The sequence below is a fragment of the Ptychodera flava genome, chromosome 22, assembly GCF_041260155.1.
Source record: "Ptychodera flava strain L36383 chromosome 22, AS_Pfla_20210202, whole genome shotgun sequence".
NCBI classification, from domain to species: Eukaryota; Metazoa; Hemichordata; class Enteropneusta; family Ptychoderidae; genus Ptychodera; species Ptychodera flava.
The window spans coordinates 8,615,749-8,641,664 of NC_091949.1; the positions used below are offsets into that span (position 1 = coordinate 8,615,749).

The following is a 25,916-nucleotide window of genomic DNA, read 5'->3' on the forward strand; positions in this document are numbered from 1 at the left end:
AGAGATACTGGATTCCTATTGGTCCAAACAGAGTCACATGACTGTCATGTGTTCTGAACCAGTGACTGTAATTGGCAGGAGATAAAAATTGCTGTGTGATGAGTAAAATGCCATGCCACCTCTCTTAAGCTTCAGCTGCAGCAGAATCTCATGAATAATGCAGAAATGAATGAAATGAACCAGATGAAAGCACATTTCATTGGCACAGTAGACACAACATAAAAATATACAGACATTACAATGAAAAGATGAGAAAAACCAAAATATATTGACAGTGAATAACAAGAATTTTACAACAGCATTTTGCTGCAACCCTTACTCCAAACATGCATAGAAAAAATTTACAAAAATCATGTTTTATGACAGAAAAATAATAATGTGGTGTTCTGCCTGTTGACCTTACACCATTGACCTTTGATCCCTAATTTACATATCAGTTGAGCCTATCATGGAACAAGATGGAAAAACACAGAGAGAGAGAAAACAACAATGCGGTATAGTAACACAGTGTATTCCAATGTCACAGTGGCTACTAACTTTCTCTCATAGGATTGAGTAACATCATTCCTTAGCATGAACAGATCACCATTTGACACTCCACCTGGAAAATCCACCACCACCCTGTTCAATTCAATTGAAAAACTGGAAGGTCAACCAAGGGCCAAACCATAATTTATTACAGGGGCAGGCGAAGCCAAACTTTGGAGTTTGAATGTTCTTTAAAAGGCAAATTTAAATCATTTAAATTATTAGCCTTCATATCTACATCTAAAGTGTACTTGTAAAGAATATGACAAGCCACTGACGATGGTTCTACTCCGGAATAAAAAGGACACCATGTGTTCTACAGACTTGGTACACCCAAGACCATACATCATGTGGTGGCGGCACAAAGAAACCTATAAACACATACAGAAATATGTGTGCATTTTTGCATATGGTTTTGTTTGTACCAGGGTCCATTTTAATTCCGGATTTAACCTATTCAAATCAGTCTGTCATTTGTAAGCACTTGAAAGACTGACCAAATGACGACAGGATGGTACTACCTTACCTAGCCTATGTCAGACACAAACACACTTTTTACAAAACAGTAAGGTATATAAATTCACATCAGATGTACATTTAGAGTGCAATCACAAAAAAACAGACATAATTAACACAGGTCAATCTACAAACCGTGTGATATATTGAGTACATTAATTCACCATCACACTAGGCTTGACATTAAATATTGTTTGATTTTCTGCATGATTCAAGTTGCGTATCTGTGGCAAAATAGATCTTTCAGTTTCACAATCATAAATTCTACATTCAGATTTGAAAAGTGATGTTGAGAAATGAAAGTAATTCTGCCAGTTTTCATCGACAATAGACATGTAGGTGCACACTCTGTGCATATCGCTAGAAAAGAAAGTCCGCTAATCGTCCACATCAAATCTAACAACTTACTCACAGATCAGAAAGGTGGTTGTTGTTGAATTGAAGAGCAAATTCCCTGTGGTGGACACATCAAGATGCGAGACCATTCAGATATTCAGAATTAAATGGATAAATTTCGAAACATATCTCATCATGAGTTGAATCATGTTATAGGGCAGTAACTTTGTATACGGTAACCTCAGATTTGTAAATGAGAAACTCAACTTTCAGAATACTTCAAAATTTGAAAGGAAAAAGAAACTTCCCAAATTTTGTTCTCATGAGTGACTGTGATAACAATCGCTTCGTAACAATAACACTATCTCTTTGAAAACTACTGAGAGCAGAGCATTTAAAAATGCATTCTGCCATCTTATGGACCTATGATACGGAAATTACCCATAATCCCTATATTTCCCAGAATTCCCTACTTACTTTTTCCAGGAGTAACAGATGACAATGATGGCAATGCAGCTGAGAAGGAATAGAATACAACCCAGAGCAATGAGGGCAGCCTCCGTAGTCTGCATTCTGTAATCTTTTGTGATGGCCGTTTCCGGCGGCCTCACTTCGATGATTTCACCGGGGAGGAAACTCTGGAACAACTCATTCAGTTCCTCAGATTTCATCTCTAGTATCCTGAAATTAAGAAAATTATACTGCGCATGTCAAACTTATTTCAATTTGATCACTTTTAATAAAGATTCAAATAGCCACTTTCACCATACATGTATGCTCTGCCACAGAAATCAAATGACTAAATATATGACAATAACTGTTACATGTATTGTACACAAGCCAGAATAATTCTGAGGAAATATTTTACAATTTGCTCATTAGAATTTTTTCTCTCCTACATATTCCGAAATACTGATTGAGGAGAAACAAGATTGCTTCTAATAAAGGTGTTTTCTAATCTAAAGTTACAAGATTATAACCTTGAAATTGCAAAGAACAGACTGGAAATTACAGAAGTATGCATATTAAAATGGACTCAACAATTGTATCTCCTAAAATGAGCAGACAGAGCAGATTTTGGAAATTTTAATATTCAGAAGATAAAGGCAATACATATGTACAGTGGACAAAATGACATCAAAGTAATGAGAAGATATTAGAGTGCATTGTATTCTTGAAAATATTTGTGAATATTAGCTGAGATGTAATTTTTTCTTCTTTCTTAAGCTTCTCTTGCTGAGCTACAGGGTATGAACACAAAATAATCGTTTTAGAATACATTAGCTACAATTTTTCAAGATGGAAATTCCCGAACTGAGAAATATTAAAGAATTTCTTGGTAAAAAATGAAGATATTTTACCTCATTATTTCATCTGTGGTGAGCGGATCATCATTTTCATCCACTGCATAGAATGAAATGTCAGTTTGTGATGGGTCAACTGTGTTCAAATCTTGGCCATACTTCCGTGGTCCAACATTCTCCAGCACGACTGTTGCATTCAAGATAAGTTCCAACATTGCTACAACTTTGTTTGCATTCTCATCGATCAGAGTTGGCGGTATATCCGCCACCAAAATCACTCTATTTTCATTATATATTACAGAAATCTGAAAAAAAAGCAAATCTGAGTTTTTATCTGGTAGATAAGTGGATGCAATAAATGAGCAACAGCTACCATACAATTGTTTCAGCCTGATTCAACAGAAAACTGAAATCTGCTCAATTTTGTATGTCTGTCTGTCTGCCTGCCTGTCGTCTGCTCTCATTTGAAACCTGAACTTTAATCCACTATTGCTAAAACACTTTTCAGCCAAATAGCATGAAAGTACTGGTCAAGGACAGACTTTTATGAAGTAATGTAACTATATACAACAATGTTGTGACACAAATTCCATGACTATTTTGATGGATGCTTTCATGATATTTGGTTTAAAAAGGGTTGTTACGGTTCTCACCACAACTTGTGCCTTTGCTGAAAAGCCTCCTGGAGTATCTTTTGCATGGACGGTCAGCTGATATTTGCTGCCTTTAGACTTGTCAAAGACATCCGTCGTTTTTATCATTCCAGTATTAGCATCAATTTGGAAAAAGCTGGCCTCTGATAGATCTGCTGTTGAATTGAAAGGCTCCATGGTGAAGTTCACATTGCTGTTATCGATGTCGTCTGCGTCAGTGACCTATGATTTGAAAGAGGAATGAGGAATGTCAATTAAAAAAAACATACTATCTGAACTAAACTGTAAATATATGCAGCAAACAAGTTTTGGCAGGAAAATTGTTAATATTGATAGTCTACACTAACAGAGATGTTCACAATTGTTAGTTTGTCACTAAATACATTGAATAAATAAGATATTGGCTTTTGTCAACAGAAATTCAAACAAGTTTTCTTTGCAGCCGTGTTTTTGCTCTGGTTTTATGGTCTGATTTTTGGACATGCTAAAGTTTCAATCATATAATTGATGGTAATTCACATAGAACAAATTTTAGGATTTCTGTAGGCATAGCTTTTGAAAGTCCAATAAAACATTCGTATGAATATTTCATTTTGCACATGATGTTGGAACTTTGGCATTTCCATACTGGAAGCATATTTTCATTTTGGGAAAGAAAATGTTATATGTTATTGGAAATGAATTTTCAAAGCTTGGTTTCCTAAAAGCATTTATTTTATACAAAATAAATTTCAATGGATTAGCCACTAAATCTGGCACACTGTACTCACCATAACCTGTAAAACCTCTGTAAACGGACTTGCATCGTCTGCAACACCGCTGACATACTTGGACTTTGTAAACTGTGGAGGGTTATCATTGATGTCTTCAAGTTCTATGATAACTTCTGCTATGTTTGGCTCTGCATGAATCAGTCACAGGAGAAAAATGAAAAAAATGTATGTTAACCTGCGGACCACTTCATTTTTTGGAGGGGGAGGGTAGGATGGGGTGGGGGTCTATATTCAGTAATAACAGTATCTCTTAAATAATGTTTGCAGAAATCATTGTTTTAACCACGCAGATTCAGAGTTTAAGAAATGGCTTTCATCATCACTACACCATGACTTTAATCATCAGTCGAAAACTCATATCTTTCCAGTATTGACTTTCAGCTTACAGTACTATAGAAAGATACGACACCTTCCCTTTTCAAACAGTCCATGAATAAATTTGTTTACTATGCTAATGCTATGTTCAGACACCGACACTTACCTTCGGCTCTTCTTTTCCTGCCTGACGTGGAGTTAGTGTTATTGTACACAGCTGCCTCAACAGTCAATATAAATGAACTAACTTCTTCTCTGTCTAGCACTCTATTGGTGTAAATCTGAGCAAGGTTGTCAACACTTTCGATACGGAAAGACTCTGTGAAAAGACAAATATGATACTTTGAGTAAATAAACATCTGGCAAAGAGAGTATGTTCAGACCATTATGAGAGAGTTCTTCTTTCACCCCTATGTTTTTGTACAGAGGTCCAACTTAACCATAGAAAACAATAGGATTGTACCATTGTGTGATAGTGATAGGGTACATACAAGTACTATGTTACCAAAAATTTAACAGCTCAGTATTGATTTCTTTCTGCAATCAGCTGTTGTATTTAATTTAGTAACATTTCTTAACAAGTCAATGTTTCACAGTGGACACCAAGTGTACCTATTATTACCATGCATATTTTAAATTTGCACTTTAAGTTTCTGAGAGTCCTTGTTGATTACAGAGGATATGTAGTCAATTTACCACTCACATTAAGTAACTATGTGAAAAAAATTGCATAATCACCGTGCCACTTACCATTGTGGTTGCCTGACAGAATCCGATAGGTTATCAAATCCCAGGGTCTGCCATTGGCTCTCAGTGTAATGACAAAAGTGTCAATTGGTTGTTCTTCCACCAAAGTAGACACACTGTTTGAGGGAAAAAAAGAAATTAATAAATAACTATTAGAAACAGCTACCATAATCTTCAGAGAAGTTTAACCTGTTCACCCCAAATGTCCCTATGAACAGGTCTGAATCACCATTGAGAACAATGGGTTTGGGCCAAACCATTGTGGTGAAAGGGTTAAAATGATGTAAGATACACCATTACTACTCCATGATCAAACACTTTATGCCTTATCAAACAGAAACTTTAGATCTGAATATTCTTATCATGAATGTAATTGGTTACCTTACTTCTATTGTTCAAAATTCAAAACTCATCCACACTGAAGACAATATCTGTACAGGCACTTAATCTGAAGGATTTAAGGCAGAATGCATCACAGGGACAGATACTTGGACTCAGATTTTACAATGTGTTTTTGGTCTACCACTTGTGCGGCTCATTTTGAAGCTCAAGAATATATTAAGTTTTCACCAGATTTTTGTGAAAATTCAAATTTTAATTTTTTTGCCATAGGGTTAACACTGGGATGGCAGCCATTTTGAATTTCAAATGTCAAGAAATATTGGGTTATCTTTCTCTAGTACCAAATTTTGCGTGATGATTCCTGATTTTTATTCTCGATTTTGAAAGGGATGGCTTAACGTTCTTTTACACAAAGTTTGAGCAAAGTCTCACTTTTGAGGTGCGTACTACCTTAAACCACCTGTTGATCTTTGGACTAGGACACTGTAACAGTATAATAAAATGCAAAAGTTGTCAAGAAAAGTTGATGACCACATGAATGTCACAACGTGCAGCAACTTCTCACCTGTAGACAGATTTTTCAAAGACTGGTTTTTCTTCCAAAATTTCCCTGTCAGTGATCTCTATGACAACAGTCGCTGTATCTGATAATCTCTCTGAGACGCTGGCTCTGTCGTAAGCTTTCACAGTCAACTGAAAATTTACGTAACATATATTTATTTGACCACAATGATATCTAAAACACATGAAATTTCCATGTATGTTCATGACATAATTTGTAAATTCCTTTGGTCATAATTTTTTTTAGATTAAAAGTTTGATTTCACATTCTAAAATCGCTCTTGATAAATTTTGCAATGTGAAAGACATATTTTTGGAAGGCGGGATGACAGGTGTAATCATACAAGGATGAAACAAGAGGAAGAATTCATGATTGAGGTGCAACGTGAGACCATGCACACTTTGATGAGAAAGAAGACAGAACCAAAGATGGGACAAAAAGAAATGGCAATGATACTGCCAATGTACAAAACTTTTCATGATAGTAATTTGTGATGATCAATACACCATGAATAGGAATGAGACAACGATTGCAGTTTTGAGCATGTCATACCTGATACTCATCTTCTGACGCTCTCTTCAGACTTGTCTTAGTGACAATCACGCCGCTTTGAGGATCTGATATTGTGAAGAAGTCGTTTTGTGGCTCAATCTGGTACATGACCTGGCCGTTTAGAGTCTCCTGAAACGTGACATAAACTTTGTATGTCACTTTTGCTGGATGCTATTTTTTACAATATGACTAAAATATTATGTGCTCAAGATCATACTCAGAAAATATTTCATGCTTATAGAATTACCTTTTTGAACTACTTGACCATACAAATAATAGCATAATAACAACATTTGTGGGAAGCAAAGTTTTTTGTGAAATTTACTTTGAACAGTAAAAGGAAACATTTCATTCCAAATGTCAAAAATACGATCAAGTCGTTAGTGCATTGTCCAGGGTCAAGGGTTAGATGTCAAAGGTCACTGCTACTCACAGGCAGGTCTCCATCCGTTGCAAGGATACTACTGATGACCGTTGTACCCAGGTCTGCATTCTCTTTCACAGTGCCTCTGTAGACATCCTGCGTGAACACTGGTGGGTTGTCATTGACATCCTGATGGTCAAGAAATGTAAAAATGTTGAGGTCTTACATCTCACAACTTTTAAAATTACACGGTAAAAATGATATTGATGTACAGTTCTTGATTTTGTAGTACAACAATCTATTGTATTACACTTACGGTCTGAGGATTATAGAGTCTCAGTCAAAAACTGTTCAAATTCAGATGGTCAAACAATTTTTCTCTGAGTTCAAGTTATAGAAAAGGGAAGTTTATTCTTGGTACCTTTTCTTTGAAAGCAAGGGTTTTTATCTCTATACATCAGCTTTAATTCAACTAATTCACTTTTGACATTTGCTGAGAAAATTTTGAATTTCACAAAAGTCATGGACATTTACTTTCAAAATAAAACTTTTCCTAATCTTGATAAACAGCTGAGGATAATAGAAAGTATGATGCCCAACTTAATGCACAGATTGAAGTCACTGTGTAGAGTGTTGGTTGACATTAAAGAAAGATCATATTTTACTTTGCTTGTTCAATGGTTCTACTCCGGAATAAAAAGGACGCGATGCGTACGCCGTTCTACATACTCAGTACGCCCAAATAATCACATGATGCCGGTACAAACAAACCCACATGTGTACTGAACGCGTATGGAAATACACGTACGTCTGTGCGCGTTTGCGCACATGGCTTTGTTTGTACCGTGGTCGATTCGAATTCCGGGTTTGGCCTATTCATATTGTTATAAAGTTTAACATTAACCGACATGTAGTTGGATCATCATGATGAAAAAACAGATGACATACCAACACATGAATGGTTACCATGGCAACACCAGAAGCCAGGGATGTATTAGTCTGGTGAATGTCTGTTGCTGTGACAGTCAAGATGTACGTCTGTAACAGCTCGTAGTCTAGCGTTGCAAGAAGTGATAATGACCCTGTCTGGTTGTTGATGCTGAACAAATTGGTGTCTCCTGTAGTTATTTCATATTCCAACATAGCAACCACATCATTGTCTGTTGCCTAGGAAATAAGATAAGATTTCTAATAATAGCTATTATACATTTTAAGGTTATAATCTGTGTATTTTATCATTAGTTTATTTAATTGAAATTAAATCCAAGCTGCTAACACTATCAAACATCATGGCTCGCTAATCATGATCTGACAATCGTACCATCATCTTGAGAACAGGTTCAGGGCATGATGACGGATTTGAGCATGATGTATATATACAATACTTATAAGGCGTATCATAGAATGGCTCAGTTGATAAAAATGCCCAGAAAAGTACATTTCTAAATAAACATGTCTTAAAATTGTAAAAGGATGTACCTCTACTGTTAGGAAGTCTTTTTCCATGACATTTTCTGTGATTGTGTACTCATAGAAAGACGGATCAAAGACAGGCCCGTGATCGTTACGATCCAGAACAATAACAGTGAAAGTTGCCGTTGAACTTCGCGGTGATGACGCCTTGTCCTGTGCCGTCACGATGAGTTCATACAAATTCTGCTCTTCTCGGTCCAGTTTCACCGTGGTATAGATCATACCAACGGTAGAGTCAATGGCAAATTTGTCAGAGGTCAGGAGATATTCGACCTTTGACCTTGGAGTGTTTGGTTCGTCAATGTCATATGCCTGTACAAAATGAAAGAGAAGCCTGATGTTAAAAAAAAACAAATTTAACATAAATGTTGTTGGTAAACTTTGCTCAAGCAAGAGCAAAGATTGTTTGCACAATGCCTATTGGCCAAAAGAACCTTACTTGATTTTCATTGGCTGACAGAACCTTTGATAATTTCCATTGACTGATGGAAGTTTCAATGATTTCTATTGGCTGAATGGACTTTTATGCAAATTAATGGGTTTTCCTTACCTAGTTTGAAATTGTACTCCAATCTGTCAATAGCTTCATTTGACCGATAAGATTAATTTTCAATAAAAAGAGGTCAAGACAGAGGATGCTAATTACCTGAACTTCACCAACATATGCAAATTGTGCATTTTCATAGACTTGGAAAGTTGTCGGCCATGATGAATTAAACACTGGATTGTTGTCATTGATATCGAGGACAGTAATTAACAGCTGAGCTGAGACAGTCTGAAAAAGAATGAACAAAAAGAAAAACACATTAGTGGCGGATAAATTCCGCAGTAATTTCATTGATAACACTTTCTGAAATAACAAATATAAGACATGAGGAAATGGCCCTTTGTTAACACAGTAAACCCTCGATTATTCAAACCTTTCCACAACAGGAATTTTGTTTGGTTGTATGAAGTCTGGTTATTCTATTGAATGCATGGTCAGGGTTCATTTTCCATATCCCAAATCACAAGCTAAGGCACAAAATGTACAAAATTTTTTTAAATTTCTGTCTACAGCAACATGTCTAAAAGGATGTTTATTAGCATTTTGAACCCCCTGGTAACTGATAACAAGCCCTGTGGATTCACATCTCTGAGTGGCATGCAAAGGGTAAACAAACCTACTATTGTAGAAACTGCTAATGAGCCACAGGAGGTTATATTTTACAAACCTGATTCAAGTCCGTTGCAGTAACTGTCAGGTTATATTCTGCCTGCGTTTCTCTGTCAAGTTCATTCACAATAGATATTTCCCCACTGTAGAAAAAAAAAATCAAATGAATATAATAAACAAATAAACAAACAAACAGATAAACGTTGGCTCATGCAAAATATCAAAATCAAATCTCAAGATAACATTAAGTAAAAAAACAAAAGTTTTTCCTTCAGCAAACTTGAGGGCACTAGTAGGTCTGGATCATCTTCATCTTTACTATATATAATGCTGTTTGTCCTCATTGGTGAAGACTTCTTATATTATGTGTAGGATGGTAACCTAAGTTGATTACATGAGTTGATTTTCAAGCATTCCAATGATATTTTTATTTCTTGACTTTCAGACTTAATTACAACTAGTCAGACAAAACGTTGTACTTTTATGTGCTAAAACATATTCACAGGTTTGTCAATCTGACTTTATTTGTCATTAATTTGGGAATACATGTACATTTCTCTTTTGAAGTTTCTCTTTTCAAAAAAATCTTTATTTCACTGCAATAAATCTTACTTCATTACAAAATCCTAGCGATACTCGATGAAAACTTCCTTTTTCATCACATGCTAATCACTTTCAAATTTTAAAGCACTCTCAATTTTTAAGAAACATGATTACTGAACTTACGTCAGTACATTTATGAAAAATTCATTGTTTGTATCTCCAGCACCTATGCCATAATAAATGGTATCTCCATCACCATCTGAGGCCTGTGTGTAGGAGACAATATTTCATGAATATGCAACCATACGTCAGTGAAATATGACTCTTGAATTTTGGAATACAAATGCATGAAGAAGACGGTGGTCTTAAAAGGTTTCAAAACAAAGTGCAACGGGTTTATATCGGTGAATGTTGAACAATTTCTAGCTTTGTATGGACAAAAATTAAAGAGTCAATGGTATCTATACACAGATAATTTTGATATATAATTGCGATGATGTTATCACTTTTTCGTTATGTTTTTGACATGGAGGTGATTTCGTTACTGCTGCTTGCTTAGATGACAACTGAAGCAGTGTCATTATCACTACTATTATCCAGTTTCAGAAGAACTGTCCCACATACATGTACATACGTATGCACACTACACACACAACACACACACACACACACACACACACACACAATGTACAGACACACAGAAAGGACAAAGGTTCATTGTGAACCAAATATCAACTCACTGTGATAGTTTTGACGACAGTCTGTGGAGGCACGCTCTCACTGACAAAGGCTATGAACGGGTTTTCAGAAAACTGTGGCGCTCGACTGCTCTCCAATGGCTGCACTTCCACAGTCACAAATGCCAATGTTGATCTGTAGAACAGACAAACGATAAAATAATCCTAGTCATTTCACTTTCATTTTCCATAATATTATATAGGGCTCAGCCCTTTGTGTCGCACCAGGGGTTGAGATTGGCAAAGATGTTATTTCTATTGATTCATGATAAAATAGAATTAATTGTTATATACGTTTGTATGACAACTTTGCCCAGTTTCCCTCTGATGAAAGCAGTTCAAACCCTGCAGCAGTGCAGATATAGATTTTCTGTATTGTGTAAAAATGTTGGACAAAAATTGACAATTTTTACCATGGTAACAGCCTATTGTCTTAAACAAGGGACGTATTATGCCATCATTACCATTGCAATGGTAACCGCACTGTCCACCTTCCACTTGCAAGCTGAAAACTATAGCGTTCCGTCTAAAAACTGGCAATTTTTGAATCTAGTTATTGACACAAGGGGCGCTTTTCTTAAATTCAATCCCAGCATTCTTTGCGTATGCCCCCCCCCCCCCCCCCCCCCCCCCCCCGTTCAAATGCACAACAGTTTTCTCCCTTTTTCTATTTTTTATGCGTGATATCAATGATTTTTTGACAAGCACAACCAGAACAAGCAACAAGGTGGATAATTAAACTTACTGGCTAATAAAAGAGATACATTTTATAAATGGCATGTTATAAAATAAAAAATTGCACGTTTCATATTTGTTTATTTACGAGTACTCAAAAAACATGGCGGCACCCATGAAAGTAGGGTACACTTCTGGTTACTCGCATAGTATATTATGAATCTGCACATTCGTAGTCTGTCAGTAAGCCGCTGGCGCGACTATTAATTGCTGGAGGTATATATTTTCCTAGATTGGAAAGATAAATTACTTTTGAGTTACTCCAAAACATATATATAACTCTTGTTCTTGACAGATCTTGAAAAAACATGTTCATAATCTCAAATCTTGCAATCTGGAGGTATGCTACAGTACAATGGTAACAAAGTATCACTTCCGCATTCTGTAATTTTGAACTTATTTTTTCACACATTAACCCTTAAACGCCATGCCCGTATATATCCGTACACGCCCAACTCACGCTCAGCGCCATGCACGGATATATCCGTACACGGCCTGAGGTTCGCTCAGGCAAAGTTTGGAACTTGATTTCCCGCGTTTAACAGGTCACCTGACAAATAAATCCATTCCTTACCCTTTGAACCCACTTCAGGTCCATAAGGACTAAAATAATGACATCATCAGTTGTAGCTACGGCAATTTCCAGTAATTTGAGCGACCTTTCGAGGAAATCGGGTCGACTATTTTTACCGTGAATATCTAATCAGATCTGGTCGCTGACTTCGCCGAAGTGAGAGACATTCTGAACGCTTTTTCCTGCTGTACATCCTAAAGACGATTGTTTTGTGACAAGTTATTGGCCATTTCTTTATAGAAATGACATATTTTGGTAATTTTTGAGGATAATCTCTGAGAAAATGAAGACTTTTTTTGATCGGCCGAACGTGATTTTGAAGTTGAACAGCGGCTTGAATGGCGTCACCACGGAGCATCGCATTGACCAGCCTCTCTGAAGCTCAAGTTTGAGTATGTCAGTTCGGTTTTCTAGCCGAAAACACTAATGATGAAGAAATTTGAAAGGATTTTCACGAAATCTTAATTTAATCTGTGATTTTGGAGCGATAAGGTCTGTTTATGTCAAGTAAACTTTGGTATCGCGGCATTCTTCACCGTGTATCGAGACGGCCAAGATGGCCGCCGATCACGGGTTTGTGTGTACAAAATGTACAACACGGCACGTTCCGAACTGTTGATCTCGCGTCATATTCCTACGTCTATAACATATTCTTTTGTCGAAATATACCCGATATGTAATTATTTATATCATACCTTTTGGTTTCTGTTCATTTACTGGCGAATTATGTTGCGTGCTCGTCAAAATACGTGATCAAACTTTCGTATGTGTTCACATTGACTGTCATGATTTACGGAGACGTCGCGATCAAACGTCAGGGCCAGTACGGTTATCGAAAGCGTTCAGAGGCGAATGTCGTTCTTATTGTACCTCAAACTTACTTTATTTAGTTCTTGAATCGAATTTATTTTCTCAGAAGTTCAGGTAGTGCGTTTTTGTGGTGAAATTTTTCGTCGTTTGCCAATCACAGGGTAGCTAATAACGTACTAGCTGAATACAGGCTCTGATTTGAATTGCCTTGTAAGATGGCAGCTTGTTCATGATATCAATCAAATTAGTTGTTTGTGTTTACTTGCAATGCCAAAATCTTTCAAACATATCCTCTCTAACTTTAATGGCAACATTCATTCCAGAACAACAACAATTTATCTGATAGCAATCAGAATCCAAATAAAAAAATAAAAACAAAGATTTTTCCTGGTTACATGGTTTCACCTTTCGATGCAGAAAGAAATACACAAACAAACAAACAAACAAATAAATAAATAAACGACAAATGAATAAAAGATGTTGTTTACGAAATTCAATCATGTTGCTGATTAAATTGTCTTGAGCTGTATTTCACTTGTTATATGCTTTTGTGTAGCTGTGTTGAAGGGTATGTGGTATTTGTATTATTGACAAATATCAACAATTGTTTGTTTGTTTATTATTTACATTTGATAAGTTCCGCTGCTGAAAATTTTCACCAAAATATGTGTCTTTTCATGACATTTAAAATGTGTAAAAGTTTGCAGGTTTTTGGACGATAAGATCTATTTTTAGAGTCTTTTATTCATTTTCAATACATTTTGAACAAAAATGTGCATTTTAACCCCATTTTCCCACCCCCCATTTGCTAAACCAAACATGGAAAGACTTCTCGAAGCTTCTCCATTTCCTGATCTTTGAAATTCATAGTGGTTTGGCTGGGCTTCCAATCACAGGAAACACACTGTACCTTTCTAAAAGAAGTGTACATGTCAAGTTTATTGGTTCAAAAAGTTCTTGGCATGGGAGGCTATATTGCATGAAAGTCTATGGCGTCTTAAGGGTTAATATCTTCGAAACAAAAATGTGACACAAAACTAAACACAAATGACTGTGAACTTGTTTTCAGATAAGAGTGGCTTACTTTCGATTTGTTTCAGGTCCTCTATCCTCTGCCTTGACTGTAACAGTGTATTCCTCTCTGGCTACAAGCTCTGCTTTCACCAGTTTGAGTGTGGCTGTGTTGTTCTCAGACTCTATTCCGAACAAACCACTGTCATCATTGGACACATATGAGATACTGAAATCCACCACAGCATTGTCACCCTGGTCTGCATCACTTGCCGACAACTGGGAGAAAAAAGACAAAAGAATACAGTAAAAGACGATTCTCAAACAAAAATCTTGTGAACACTTTTGATACCTCCAGATGTATCTATTTGATATAATATATGAATAGTACGTATTCTGACTTGACAAATCTCTAGACATAAAATTGGTTTCTACTAGTTCCTGAAGGACAATACTGAAACAATGTCACTGTCAGTGACAAATGTTTTATAGTGTTTACTGGTATTAACAAATTCATTTATAAGTAATATGAGATGCAGGTAACAGTAGTCCTATTAAGTAAAATGACTTGAGCAAACATGCTAAAGAGATACAGTAAGCGAGGAAGAATATGTAGCTAGTGGTGGAGGCTATCTAGGCAAAATCTTGACACATGAGCAACTTATATGCAAAGGTACAAAATCTGTAATGATGACATCATACAGCTGAAGTATTTCGTTTGTCAAGTGAACGTGACAACACAACCAACACTTGATTCATAACAGTCAATATTTCAATTGCAGAATAATATTACTAGTTGATTAGGTTGACTTCAGCCTTGAAATACAGGATGTATCATTAAAATATCAACTGACACAGGAAAAAATAACAACTCTGGAGACAGAATTACTTGGAGAATATACAATATGGCCATAATCTCATTAAATTTTGTACAATTTTTTTCTATTTTGATCTCACCGTCATTATTGAAGATCCTGCTGGTCTGTTTTCTTTGATCTTCACACGGTATTTATTGACATCAGTGCTGAAGGAGTTTGGGGCAAATACCGGTGGGTTGTCATTGACATCCAAGATGGTGACCATCACAGCAACAGGGTCACTCTCAAGTGTCTCATTGGTTGTTGTTTCCATGGCAATAACCTTCAAAATTTTAACCAGAAAAAAGTGTCAGAAAGGAAATAACAAAAGAATATTTAAGCCATCTTGAAATCTTGAGTATCTCTTGAACATGGAAAAATAAAAATTACACATATTTTCAGTGTGAGCCACACCCTTTCAAATCTGATTGACCCTTAACATTTTTTTAAATCATTTTGGGATTCAGTTTTAATTTGGCTGTATTCTGCATTTTCTTTGCGTCAAAGCTAGTGAAAAATATAACAGAATATACCAAGACTTCCTGAATCCTTTTGGGGGTTTTGTTATTTAAAAACGAAAAAAATTTTACAGCATAAGAATCAAAGAAAAGTGAAAGTTACTGGTAGGTTGCCTTGGATACCGTCACAGACTATTTTAACACATTTTGAAGGAGTCTTGTGAGGCCAAAATGAAAAGTCAAAAAGCTTGTTTTATTTTTTTCAGAGAATTCTTTCCTGATGTGTAGTTGGCTAAATTCCAGGATTGTTTTCAAATCAAATCATTCACACAAAAACTGGATCAACTAGAAAGCATTTGCAAGCAAAAGCGAAGTTCCAGAGACCAGAGCAGCGGAAGAAACAAGAGAATGTGTGACAAAGATAGGTGCAGAATGAAAGAGTGCTTTGGATTTTAATATTCAGGGCTGATAGCAGTAAACACCATAATACAACTAAAAGCAAGGCAGTCCGGGGAATTACAGTACACAGATTACAAATGCCTACGTACATGTACTGTAAAAACGCAACAGATACATATGGGGGCGACAACGCACGGAAATGTTTATCAGACGACATTCTCGCGAGCCAGAGCAATAATTTTCGCTCCGCTGACCTACCCAAAAATCAATCGCTTGACGGGTAGCGCTGAGTTGTTGCCGTAAAGAGGCGTGTCATTTACCGACGATGATCAGACGAGAGGAAACATCGGACCTCGGCCGTTGAAATAGCGTTGATCGCGATTTCGGGTTTGTTACTAAATATAGCAGCACGCGCGCGACTTTCGGACAAATATGCTGAAATTCGGACAAATTTTGTTGTTGTATGCGCGGCTGTTGTTGCAGCTTGTAGTCTCAGTCATCAATTCATACGAATAAGTGTGACGCTAAATAGCCTTTCTAACACTAGCAGGTTTTATTTTCGTCGTTTATGCGGAAAATGCGGACAAATGTTTATTTATGCATATTAATGAGAGAGAACAGTGACGTCATTTGCGATCAGCGCTATTGAGCCACATGCATTTTCATTTGATTAAAAGCACAGACTAAAACAATTTTCATTGCTATGTCGCTGTTTTCACAAGATACTGACCATTTGATCTTGGAAAGTTGAGTTGCTTTTACGTGCAGCCAACGCATGCCGGTGCATGACAGACAGTACGTTCACTATGAATGCCTGGCTCTGCATGGCAGGGCTGTGTGTTACCGGCGTTAAACGGCCTCCCACCACAGCCCCGCAGACTGATATAGGAAAAACCGCTGGTGGCTCCTCAGAAATACGGCGGGCAGTTTCTCCGCCAAAACAGCCGATTTTGAGTCCAAATTTTGCATCGATCATCGTTTTCGAGCACACCCACCTCGCCTAGGTACACGATGTGCCCAGCCGCGCTTGTAAACTTAGGGAAAGGCTAATTTTCTCTCTGTGTGCGAGCGAGGCGATCGATGCCGCCATGTTGTCTCATGAGCATTCGGGCGAAACAGTATAGCGCCACGTACGGCGAGTATTTAGAGAAAAATAAAATCAAAAAGCAACAAAAAACAAAGAGAAAGAAAGCTAGAATTATTAATAACTGAACGCAATATGATAGTTGATGCAATGCCAAATAAAAAATAAATAAATAAACAAACAAGAAATGCCCGTAAAACCCGTCCGAGCTGAGCGATGACGTCATAAGCGTGTCGCAATGCATTCTGGGTAATTAAGGTAAAATTTGTGTATAGCATGTTCTATGGTAGTAAACCGGAAATAGAGAAAGAAAGAAAGAAAGAAAGAAAGAAAGAAAGAAGGAAGTGAGCAAAAACTAACAGTTCCAGAGCTGGTCTCTGGAACTAATTAAACACATCGCAACTACATGTATGGAACATTACCGTACTCGTCCGAGTATAAGCCCCTGCTCGTGTATAAGCCCCCCTACTGATTTTAGAGGATTTTAGAAAATGCATTACATCCGTGTATAAGCCCCTACCCTAGTGTAACTCAAATACAGAAAGGTTAGGAGAGTATATTTGGTCATTTAACTTGGTAAAATTAATTTCAGATAATAAAGAAACCATTAAAAGATGTTAAAACAATGGGAAACTGGAGTTCCCTTGACAATATCGTAAGGAGAATGACACGTTTTTCCAGTACTATCTTGATTCTTTGACCCTACTCACCCCCGTCGCCTAAATAGAATAGTCTCACTCACGTCCGCCATTGTTTATTTTCATTCACGGCCACGATGTTTTCATGCTTGAAACATGCAGTTTCTTTTGTTTGAAGCAATTATCCTTTCATTTGTGAAGACTTTTCCTGGTGACTATTACAATTTTCACTGCTATGTTGTTGTTTTCACAAGATGTAGACAGTTTGATATTGGAATATTGAGTTGCCTTTGCGTGTGGGCAATGCATGCCTGTTCACATTACTGTTGATCAGCAGCATACATGACGTCTTTGTTTCAAGTTTGGGTTTTTTTTCGACGCTGAAATTTCACCAAAATGTCACTTCTGTATTCAGAGATTGTACAATCAATTTCTTTGGATGTGTAAGTCGATTTTGAAAGCGATAGAAAGATCGAGTGGTGTTGAAAAAAATCGTGCATAAAATTAGCATAAATTAAGCGTCCATGCCAGATAACATGGGGTTGCTCGAGTATAAGCCCCTCCCCTAGTTTTACCGCTGTTTAGTGTTGCCGAACCGGGGCTTATACTCGGACGAGTACGGTAATAAAAATCAAGAGTTTTCATAACACCTAATTGTCAACATTTGACGTATTTCATTGTTGAAAATTCCTACGTCAGTGATTCTGATGCGACGAAGCTTATAATTTCTATTTGGCTAAACTCCAGGCTTGTATTCAAGTTCACTGATTCAAATCAAAATTAGTTCAATTAAAGCAGATCATAACTACATGTTCAGACAAAATTATTGGATTTTGTCTGCGCCTTCATTGTCATAATTTGACTTATTTCATCGATGAAAGTCCCTCTAAATTTATGAGTGATGAAACATAAATGGCGGTGACCTTGATAAATCCTCATAGGGTAGCGGTGGAAAACAAAATGATGTGACTCATCCATGAAAAATAACTTGCGGCTTTAAACTATGTGTACATGTTCTTATTGAAATGCAAATGTATTGCTTTCTCAGCAATTGGCATATTCAAGCAAATTGTTGTGACGCTGAAGTAAAATTACTTTATAGCAATGTATCTATTCCAAGAATTCAGGAATGACGTACATGTATCATAAAATCAAAATAAATGGTTGATTTTAGTTCATGGAGTGAAAGTGGGTGAATATACGAAAACTACTCACAGAGAATGAATAACTTGAGTTGGTTTCTCTGTCAAGATCTCCGTCCACTACAACGTAAACGATGTCACCGGATTTCTTGGGACTAAATCTATCATCAGCACCAATAAATCTGTAATCTAGTTGTGGACTGACTCCCTGTTGGGGGAAAATATCAAAGGTGAATTTGTCTTTATTTGAAAATCAAAATTTGTGATTTTATATACATTTATTGTCAGATCTGGGTATCTGCCTTGCTATCATGGCTCAGTGAAGGTGGCTGTAGTGGTGACTGGGAAAGTGGTGGACAATGTAGTTGTTGCGTTATGTGTACCTGCCCGGTGAAATCCTCTTAATTTGTGGACCTTGACATTTTAGACTCATACCTGATGACAAGCTAGAACATTTTAATTCAAAATACTTTAAAACACAAGATATATATATATAACTTAAAAAAATTCCTAAATCAAAATGCCAGCTAAATTTTTGTGCCTCAGTGTGGTAATCAAGGTTTGCTAATCTATTAAAATCAGCACTCATCGGAAACTTAGAAATTAAGGTTATGGAAAGTAGTTTTCAACTAGCATCTTGAGAAAAATATAAATTCATGATTGATGTTCTTTTTCGGTTTGCAGAAAACTTTGTGTATAAAGTCACATTCATTGTAGCTAGCGGAAATTCAAATGGAAATATACAATGGGATGTATCGTGAGCCATTGCCTTTGATTGACAGTTACTGAGCCAGAGTGACTGATTGTTATTGATTTCCTCCAATTAAACATACATTATGTATTTCCTCCAATCACACATACATCATCCATCGAACACTTTTACACAATTTTACCAGGAAAGCATTAGCCTTTTAACCCAAATTACAAGCGCTATATTTGATAGCTTACAATCAGCCCAATTATAGTCCTTTTAAATATTAGAGTAGACTGACTACAACAAATAGTAGCTAGGCTATAGACATATTCACTTCATTGGTATATTCACAATTACATTTAAGTGATGAACTGCGCCCAGTGACATATATACCGTGAGATTTTCAACCAATCAGATTGCTGTATTTGCAGGATGCAGTGGTATGATATAACAGTGTATAAGTGAGCTGTGTTAGGATTCAAAAGAACAGAAAGCAATTAAGAAACAGTGCAGCTATGCACATCCAGACAGAAAGTCAGCAAAAGAAAAGCACACCATCATAGGCACAGATAGAGTCATTCAGAAAACATCATACAAGTTTAGATACAATTATTATATTCTCATTCATGATACTTTTAAAGCCAACTGTACAAAACGAACAAATTTCACTTTCTCTTTTAACATTAGCAGTTTACATCAATGAAATATTTTTCTAGTTTTTCTTTCCTGGTGTTGTTTGTTTGTGATGTCAACGACTGAGTTAATTTTAAAGAATCTAGTTGTAAAGAGAACTACCGGTACACTATAATTACCGCAGAGTTCCGGTATTGCTTTCGGTATTGTGATCTTTTTGTCACACAACACTACACATGGTCTTTTTTGAAGAAAAACGGTAGGTGGGGGCATGATGTATAATTAAGGCTTGATTTATGACACCAATATACCAGTTAATTGATACTTTAGCAGACACCACTACAAAGTTACTGTTACACAGAACCTAAATACCTAATTAATTATAATAATTTATGACGAGCTGTAGTTAATAGGCTAGTATTTCAAAGAAATTACAAGAAAACACCGAGTTATGCTACATTAGTTTCACCCAGCTAAAAGCACATGGGAAAGGCAGTTCAGCATGCGGTAAACTAGGACAGACAAAGTGGACAAATTATCTCCCATTTATAAGAACAGCAGATGTAAAAACCAACCTCCTAGTGTTTTGTTGAAGTTGTGGTTGTTGATGATGCCGTGGGTAAAGAAAATTCAGGTGAAAGTTGCAGCGATGGAAGGATGTGGTAGAAAGGAAAATTGTTGATGTGATAAATAAGTGATATGTGAACGGAAAAATACAAGCTTGTGGTTGAGCAAAGGAATCTGCAAAGTATCACACTGGAAAGGTTTGCAAATGATATTTCTGTAAATATTATCAAGGGAAGTCACAGTCTTCTGATTTTTGTGTCCCGTATTACGAGATTTCATGTAATTATTCATTCCTTCCTTGTAAGGTGACTGAACTGTTTGGGAAAGTGTCAAAGCAGAAGTATAAATAATTCAAATGACCATACATATCGGTCAACCATAACAGGTACCGTGTGAAAATCACGGAAGATAATGACTGACCCTTGACCCTCTTACAGTGCCTGAATGTGAAATCAACTCATAGATATGCAAAAGGCATGTTGAAGTGTGTGTTTTCCCAGCAACAATCTCATCTGCGATAATTTGAGAACAAAGTGTTTGTTTTGCATATGGAATATGATATTGGGTGCATGATCATCAGATTTTGTGAAAGAAAATTGTGTTAAACAAACTAAGACTTTTTGACACACTTGTAATGATAGCTGAGTTTTTAACTTTTTCCTAAATGTGGCAAAACTCTGTTTAAAAGTACCAATCAGCTACTGTCTGCTATTTTGTACTTTCTTTCCTACCTGATCAACATCAGGATCCACTGCCTCTATCTGCAGAGGAGTGGTGCCTGTTGCCAAGGTAACCACTGTCGTCCCTAACGCAGCGTTCTCATGAACATATCCACTGTAACTGCTCTGCGTAAAATTTGGTTTGTTGTCGTTCACATCATCAATGTAGATTTCCACATTTGCCGTGGCATACCTGGCTGCATTTGATGTTTCTTCAGCCTGGAATTAGAAAAATATTTATCTTACTTCATCCACACTCATGACAAGAATTCAAATTTTTTATAAGGGCTGGTAGTGGGTGTTCTTCAGTCATATCTAACTTGGTCTCCTCTTGGTATATCAAAACAAATGTGAAATGATAACAGAAAATGTCACCGAAGATCTTTGGCTATTTACCTATGATCCAAACCTTCAGGAAAAACCATAGGAAAATATAGGCAGTTTAATACTTAAATGGATGAAAAATTAACAATGAAATATTTCTAGACATCAGAGATTATACAAAATACATTTATCATAAGTCTTGCAGCTAATGAACAATAACTTTTCATACATGTATCAATTTTTCTTGGAATTTCTAAGCAACACAAATTTCGAATTTCTATTTACAAGTCATCGTAGATGACACAGTCCCCACTTGTTAATGGGTACTTTGATTACAAGTCCTCAGAGAGGATAGAGTCCTCTTCATGAATTTGGTCTGATATGTCCTTTTACTAAGTTTGAATAAAATCGGTGAATAAAATCGGTTGAGACGTGCCCTAGTTTTGGCTAAGGACATGAAAAAATTGTAACAAAATGGCTGCCATGCAGCCATATTGGATCATATCATGAAACAAATTGACTTACATATGTATGACATAGGTTAATGTCCTTGTACCAACTTTGAATAAAATCGGTTGAGATATGCCCGAGTTATGGCTCTGTACATGAAAAAATCATAACAAAATGGCCACACGGCAGCCATATTGGATCGTATCACAAACCAAATTGACGTGCATGTCTATGACATTGGTCAATGTCCTTGTACCAACTTTGAATAAAATCGGTTGAAACATGTCTGAGTTATGGCTCTGTACATGAAAAAATCATAACAAAATGGCCGCCTGGCGGCCATATTGGATCGTATCACAAAACAGATTACCGTGCATATGTATTACATAGGTCAATGTCCTTGTACCAACTTTGAATAAAATCAGTTGAGATATGCCTGAGTTATGGCTCTGTACATGAAAAAATCGTAATAAAATGGCCGCCTGGCGGCCATATTGGATCGTATCACAAAACAAATCGACGTGCATATGTATGACATAGGTCAATGTCCTTGTACCAAATTTGAATAAAATCGGTTTAGATATGCCTGAGTAATGGCTCTGTACATGAAAAAATCGTAATAAAATGGCTGCCTGGCGGCCATATTGGATCGTATCAAAAAACAAATTGACGTGCATATGTATGACATATGAAGTAATCTATGTACCAAGTTTGAATGAAATCGCTCGAGGCGTATCTGAGATATCTGCGTGAACGGACGGACGGACGCACAGACGGACGCACGCACGCACGGACGGACATGACCAAACCTATAAGTCCCCCCGGACGGTGTCCGTGGGGACTAAAAATGATAAAGTGCAGACTAGCATCTGTGTTGACCAAAATACTTTAACTTGTGATTAACTTTTAATGTGAAAAAACAATTTTAGACTGATGCTTTAGGGCAAAACTTGAAGATATTGTAGACACCAAAGAAACAGACGTTAATAAACCGTATAAGTATATGAGAAAGGGGATTTCACATTGAACTAAATGCCAAAAACCCCTAAAAAAGGGCTGAATATCACACAACCATTCATAGAAGTTACTTGAAGCAGCTGTGACGAAGAATGCATTCAATGATTTCTTTGGTGATTCTAATCAACAATTGAACCATTTTTTATTATTTGTAAACGAACTTCACAATTCTATGTTGATGCAAGACCAAATATGTAAAATTTCCACTGAAAATATTACCTTGACAACAATCGTGAACACCTGGTATTGGGCCCTGTCCACTGGAGTTTTCAGGGTAATATTGCCTCCATTTGCATCTATGTTGAAGTAGTCTGTGTATTCTGGTGGCTCACCTACAGGAGATGACAAACAAGGCATTCAACTTTTTTATTTGATACTCTGATATGCACTAGTTGTTACTTGCAATGTATTTCAAAAATTTACTTCTTTTTTCAGGGGTGGTTGGTTTGAACAGACAAGCTTTTGACAATTACTCTGTATGTACTCATATAATATTTTCAAACAGGTCAAAAAAATTTAAACGGATGGAATTGGCTTCTTCATTCCAAAGTTTGCTTTGAATAAGAGTACTTTTGGTAATGAAACCATTGAACACGATCATAATGTGATCAATCATTTGTAAACGTTGGAAAAAATCATTTGGACAGCGCCCTCTAGAGGCAGGATACTCTGTATCCTGAGATGTCAAAATTATCTGGTCACATGAAAAACATTAACTTCATATTTCACTACTGATTTTAGGAAAACCTCCACATAAATTGTAGCAAAATTTGATCTTTCACTGCTTGAGAAGGTAAGCACTTAATTCCTACCATGTATAAAACTGTAGGTTATGGTTGAAGGGTCACGAACATCCTTGTCTTGGTCAACAGCGTACACAGGGGCTGGACTGAATTCCAGTGGTTCTGTTCTTGCCTGCAAAAAGTGAGAACAACCAAGCAGGGGCATAACCAGAGATCTTTAAAGCGGTGACGCTGACTTATTTAACAAAGAAATTTGTTCTCTGACACCATAAAGAAGGGACCTGAGGAGAAGGTCAAAGGTTAATGACCTCTTTTATATTAGCCCTTGGGTGGTGAGTGTCGGTGGTTAGTAATTGTGCAACAATGGAAAGGCTCTGTAATTTTCAAAGGTTGCCGTACTGTGGCAAGTGGAAGGAATGTTGTATGACGAATGAGATCCACTTTGCAAAACAGAACATGTGTCATGACTTCATATACGTTAACATGCATGCCACACTTGTCCACACTGGTTGCCATGACGACTGGCAAAGGCCTTAACAATGACTCCTTTGCTGTTTGTTGCTGACTGTGCACTGCATATCATGTTATGTTGCCAAGCTTAACAGATTTAAAATATCTTCCACACAATACTGCTACAATTTCTCCACTGCAACTTTGAGCAATGTCCAAAACAAACATGACTGAAAACAGATCACTGCCTCTCTGTCAAAATTTAATTAAAACTGTTTTTTATCACCTGCATTCTAAACATGGGAAACACCATTTTAACAGAAACAAATTTCTACCAGTAAATTCAATTGTAGATATTTTAATAAACCCAACATGAGTCAATAAATATGACATGTCTGCCTATACTCTTTGTGATCTTTTAACAGCCCACACATAATTGTTAAAATATTGATCGTGTGGGAAAACACGGTGAGATAAAACAATTACCTGTTTTTCTGGTAGATGAGTTGTATAGGTGTTAATGGTGCATACGTTGTTGACTTCTACACACGGTAGAAACTGCGGTCCCAGATCGTCTCCATCGACTACAAACACCGTCAAAATTGTGGAATTTATTTTGGGATTGTTCAGTGCCCGGTCCTGCAATAAAATGAATAATAATATTAAATTTCAATTTTTTATCGAATGTGCAGGCTTAATTCTGAATTGACTTTCTCATGAATTATTTCCATAAAGTGTTGAACTCAGTGGTTGACATGTGTAGCGGCAAAATGAAAGAAAACATGACAAAATGAACATTTTTCAGAACTGTGACATAATTCTAATTTTAGTAACAGACAATGTGGAAATAAACAAGACTTGTATCAGTATCATTCAAATTAAAATTAAAATTAAAATCATTACTATGTATGAAAAACATATGGCATTTTCACCTGGCAAGAAATCAAATTTTATGAAAATCCATGACATTGTGCCATCAGGTCACATATATCATCTGAACTTGTCCTTATATGAAAGAAATAAAATTTTCCAATTTGTCAGACTTGTGATCACTTATTGCGAGAGAATTGTTGATAAAAAAATGCTAATTGGCCTGACATTTGCACACTACTATGTAAATGTTTGTCTCGGGTCAAACTTCGAAAGGTTGAGTTTTTCCCACGGAGTAATTGCAATGAAAACACTTTTACAACTTCTTGAATGAACAGCACCATGTCTGTTTTGATCTGTATTATATTTTGAGAAAGACAATCAATGAACCGGAAACCACTCTATGGTCAGAGTCTGAGACAGACAATTATGGAATACCTATGACCCAGTTTCCCTATCGTTTCTTACGATTCTGTCTTGTAAAAACCTTCTCAAGGATTTCATCAAAGATGGTGAACAATATCATATCTTCTCTTTACCACTAAAAATGACCTGAAGCAGCTGCACTTTTAAAGCGTTAATTTTTCTCTTTCTATAGTCATTATCTAGTAATGACTGACTGCATTACTACTGGCATTTTCTTAAAAGATGGTACATTTTCCAAGCCTGAAAGACTTAAACTTTTGCTCAAACTGTCTTTAAGAAATCTCTAAACCATTCTCTTTCAAAATCAGGAACCAAAACCAGTGGTCACAGTGCAAATTGAGTCATCGTAGAAACAAATTACCTAACATTTACCGACACTTGAAATTCAAAATGGCTGCCATCCATGTGTTCAAC

General features: G+C 36.5%; 1 protein-coding gene across 9 annotated transcripts in view; it reads right to left on the minus strand.

The window, feature by feature from the left end:
- The window catches only part of LOC139122618 (protocadherin-15-like), an 88,918-nt gene that overhangs the window by 13,738 nt on the left and 49,264 nt on the right, over positions 1–25,916 (minus strand). For 5 of the 9 annotated variants that reach the window (XM_070688187.1, XM_070688192.1, XM_070688189.1 and 2 more), the window contains 23 exons: positions 24,693–24,845; positions 23,826–23,928; positions 23,233–23,345; positions 21,234–21,441; positions 18,683–18,819; positions 14,989–15,171; positions 14,105–14,310; positions 10,905–11,037; positions 10,348–10,430; positions 9,680–9,764; positions 9,112–9,240; positions 8,472–8,777; positions 7,941–8,159; positions 7,062–7,181; positions 6,629–6,757; positions 6,080–6,207; positions 5,176–5,288; positions 4,592–4,744; positions 4,108–4,238; positions 3,338–3,559; positions 2,742–2,989; positions 1,858–2,061; positions 538–621 (listed from right to left, as the gene is read on the minus strand). In XM_070688187.1, the coding sequence (XP_070544288.1) occupies positions 538–621; positions 1,858–2,061; positions 2,742–2,989; positions 3,338–3,559; positions 4,108–4,238; positions 4,592–4,744; positions 5,176–5,288; positions 6,080–6,207; positions 6,629–6,757; positions 7,062–7,181; positions 7,941–8,159; positions 8,472–8,777; positions 9,112–9,240; positions 9,680–9,764; positions 10,348–10,430; positions 10,905–11,037; positions 14,105–14,310; positions 14,989–15,171; positions 18,683–18,819; positions 21,234–21,441; positions 23,233–23,345; positions 23,826–23,928; positions 24,693–24,845 (3,590 nt within the window). The remainder of the gene's footprint in view (positions 1–537; positions 622–1,857; positions 2,062–2,741; positions 2,990–3,337; positions 3,560–4,107; positions 4,239–4,591; positions 4,745–5,175; positions 5,289–6,079; positions 6,208–6,628; positions 6,758–7,061; positions 7,182–7,940; positions 8,160–8,471; positions 8,778–9,111; positions 9,241–9,679; positions 9,765–10,347; positions 10,431–10,904; positions 11,038–14,104; positions 14,311–14,988; positions 15,172–18,682; positions 18,820–21,233; positions 21,442–23,232; positions 23,346–23,825; positions 23,929–24,692; positions 24,846–25,916) is intronic. The other 4 variants (XM_070688194.1, XM_070688193.1, XM_070688195.1 and 1 more) reach the window with 2 other exon arrangements.